At 40.0% G+C, this 3,165-nt stretch overlaps 1 protein-coding gene across 1 annotated transcript; it reads right to left on the bottom strand.

The window, feature by feature from the left end:
• LOC109233203 lies at positions 1,890-2,735 on the bottom strand. Its single transcript, XM_019398990.1, has 2 exons — positions 2,345-2,735; positions 1,890-2,260 (listed from the first exon to the last, which is right to left on the bottom strand). The coding sequence occupies exons 1-2, from the start codon at positions 2,733-2,735 to the stop codon at positions 1,890-1,892; spliced, it is 762 nt and encodes a 253-aa protein (XP_019254535.1).

The raw sequence follows: 3,165 nt of genomic DNA on the forward strand, positions 1-3,165 counted from the left end.
CTATATAAGTCCCCAGCATTTGGTTAACTACAAACTGCGAATCACTTTTGACTACGACCTGCTCTATGCCAATTTCGCGTGCCAGTTCTAAACCTGCAATCACAGCTTCATACCCTGCTTCATTGTTAGTCATAGGATGACATTTTATAGCTTGTCGTATGGTTTCACCCATAGGTGGTACTAAAATAATTCCTAGACCTGCTCCTTTCACATTCGATGAGTCATCAGTAAATAAGGTCCAGGTTCCTAGATTAGATCCATTGAATACTTGTAGTTCTTTTTCTGCTTCTAGTTGCATCCCTTGGCTAAAATCGGCCAAAAAATCTGCTAACACCTGTGACTTTATTGCAGTTCTAGGTTGATACGTGATGTCATATTCACTTAATTCTATGGCCCACTTGGCTAATCTACCTGATAACTCATGTTTGTGCAATATATTACGTAGGGGATAAGCAGTTACTACAGAGATAGGGTGACACTGAAAATACGGCCTTAATTTCCTAGATGCCATGATTAATGCAAGTGCAAGTTTTTCTAGTTGAGGATACCGTGTCTCAGCATCTAGTAATGATTTGCTTACATAGTAAATAGGAGATTTTTTACCTTGGTCTTCACGAACAAAAACAGCACTCACCGCTTCTTCTGAAACAGCAAGGTAGATAAGCAACCTTTCCCCCTCTTTGGTTTTGCGAGCAACGGTGGATTTGACAAGTATGCTTTCAAGCTTTTGAGCGCTTGCTGACATTCTTCAGACCATTCGAACTGATCTTGCTTTTTAAGAGCTGAAAAGAACTTAAAGCATTTTTCTGATGACTTGGAAATAAATCTTCCCAAGGCTGCTATTCTTCTCGTCAGTCTCTGTACCTCTTTCTTACTTGTAAGCATATCAGGAATCTCTTCAATAGCTTTAATCTGTGCGGGATTTACTTCAATGCCACGGTTAGAAATAAGAAAACCTAAAAACTTACCTGATGAAATGCCAAATGCACATTTCTCGGGATTCAGCTTCATATTGAATTTACGGAGAATCTGAAATGTATCAGACAGGTGGTGTATATGATTCCTTGATTGTTGGGATTGACCAACATATCATCTATGTAGACTTCCATGGTTTTCCCTAAATGTTCTTGGAACATTTTGGTCACCAACTTTTGGTATGTGGCACCAGCATTTTTGAGACCAAATGGTATTACTTTATAACAGTAAGTCCCCATGTCTGTTATAAATGAAGTTTTTTCCTCATCTAGAGGATCCATTTTGATTTGATTATACCCTGAATATGCATCTAAAAAACTTAACAATTCATGCCCTGCAGTAGCATCAATTAGTTGATCTATATGTGATAACAGAAAAGAATCTTTGGGACAAGCTTTGTTTAGGTCAGTGTAATCTACACAAACTTGCCATTTACCATTCTTTTTTGGTACTACTACAGTATTAGCTAACCAATTAGGGTACTTTACCTCGCGAATAGACCCGATTTTTAAAAGTTTTTGCACCTCATCTTGAATCACCTGATTTTTGAACGCTCCCTGCTTTCTTTTCTTTTATTTGATAGGTGTATATGATGGATCTTCATTTAACTTGTGAGTCATTATTTCCGAAGGTATTCCTGTCATGTCAGAGTGGGACCAGGCAAAACAATCAACGTTAGTTTTCAAAAATTCAGTTATCTTACCTTTCATTTCGTGGCTCAAGTTGGCCCCAATATAGACTTTCCTTTCAGGCTTTTGTGTGAATAGTTTTATAGCCTCCAACTCCTCAATCGTTGTTTTGATGTTTCCATTTTCTTCCGGTTCTTGGATGGAATCGGGCCTTGAGTCCACATCTGTTCGCCCATGTTCAGTTGAGGCTTGCGTCGTAGTATCCTTAACTGGATTCTGTAATTGCTATTTTTCTTTATTTTTTGTGCTTGAATCTGCTACGGAGTTGATGCTCCTAGGTGTTTGTTGATCACCACGGATTTGACGGATTCCCCATTGTGATGGGAATTTAATGACTTGATGTAAGGTAGATGGAACAGCATCCATTTCATGAATCCATGGTCTCCCGAGAATCATATTGTAAGCCATATCCATCTCTACCCCTTGAAATTTCGTATCTTTGACAACTCCCTCTGCGAATGTTGTAAGTACTACCTCCCCTTCTGTCATGACGCTTGAATTGTCAAAGCCAGATAACGTATGTGCCTTAGGTACTAGCTTATCTTCGGCTTGCATCTCGTTTAATACTCTTAGTAAAATGATGTTCACGGAACTACCTGGATCAATCAAAACTCGTTTCACATTAGTATCATGTACAAGTAAAGATATTATCAGTGCATCGTTGTGTGGAGTTAACACGCCGTCCGCATCTGCATCATCAAATGTAATACTCTCCTCCTCCGAAACATGTCGGACCCGCTTCCCGTGTGTAACTGAAACTTTTGAAACTTTCTTGGCTGCCGTGTACGTCACGCCATTAATTTCTTCTCCCCCGCTTATAACGTTAACGGTCCTTTTTGGTGAAGGAGGTTTAGGAGGTTCCTGCCTGTTTTTCATATATGCTTGTTTACCTTTTTCACTAAACAACTCAGTAAGATATCCCTGCTTTAACAAATGGTCAACTTCACCCTGTAGCAATCTACAATCCGCCGTTTTGTGACCGTGATCGTGATGAAACTCGCACCAATGATCAGAATTTTGTCTATTTGGGTTTGATCTCATTTCTTTCGGCCAGCGTACCTTGTCGCCCATGCTTCTCAAAACATCCACCAATTCAGACGTGCTTACATTGAACTGTAACCGCCGATTTCGCCTTAGAACTTTTGTCATCATCAAGCGTCTCTCGTGCATTTCGTTTTTTCCTAAACCTTGATGATGAACCTGACTCTCTGTCTCTTGACCTATGATCGTACCTTGAATTATCCTGTTTCGATCGTGAGTCTCTTCCCGCTGGTCCCATATAAGGCTCGTATCTGTTTTTACCAGACCTTTTTTCAGTTTCAGCACGCCTTGAACTTACCCTCTCCTCTTTTTGAAACTGGGTAATAGTATCTTCTTCTATCCGCATCTTCGTGCTATATCTGTGGTAAACGTCATTCCAAGTTGTTGCTGGAAATTCTCGCAGGCTTTCCTTAAGTCGTCTCGTGGACTCCGAACTCTTCTCATTTAGATTACTGGTAAA

This window comes from Nicotiana attenuata, chromosome 1, assembly GCF_001879085.1.
Source record: "Nicotiana attenuata strain UT chromosome 1, NIATTr2, whole genome shotgun sequence".
Taxonomy (NCBI): Eukaryota; Viridiplantae; Streptophyta; class Magnoliopsida; order Solanales; family Solanaceae; genus Nicotiana; species Nicotiana attenuata.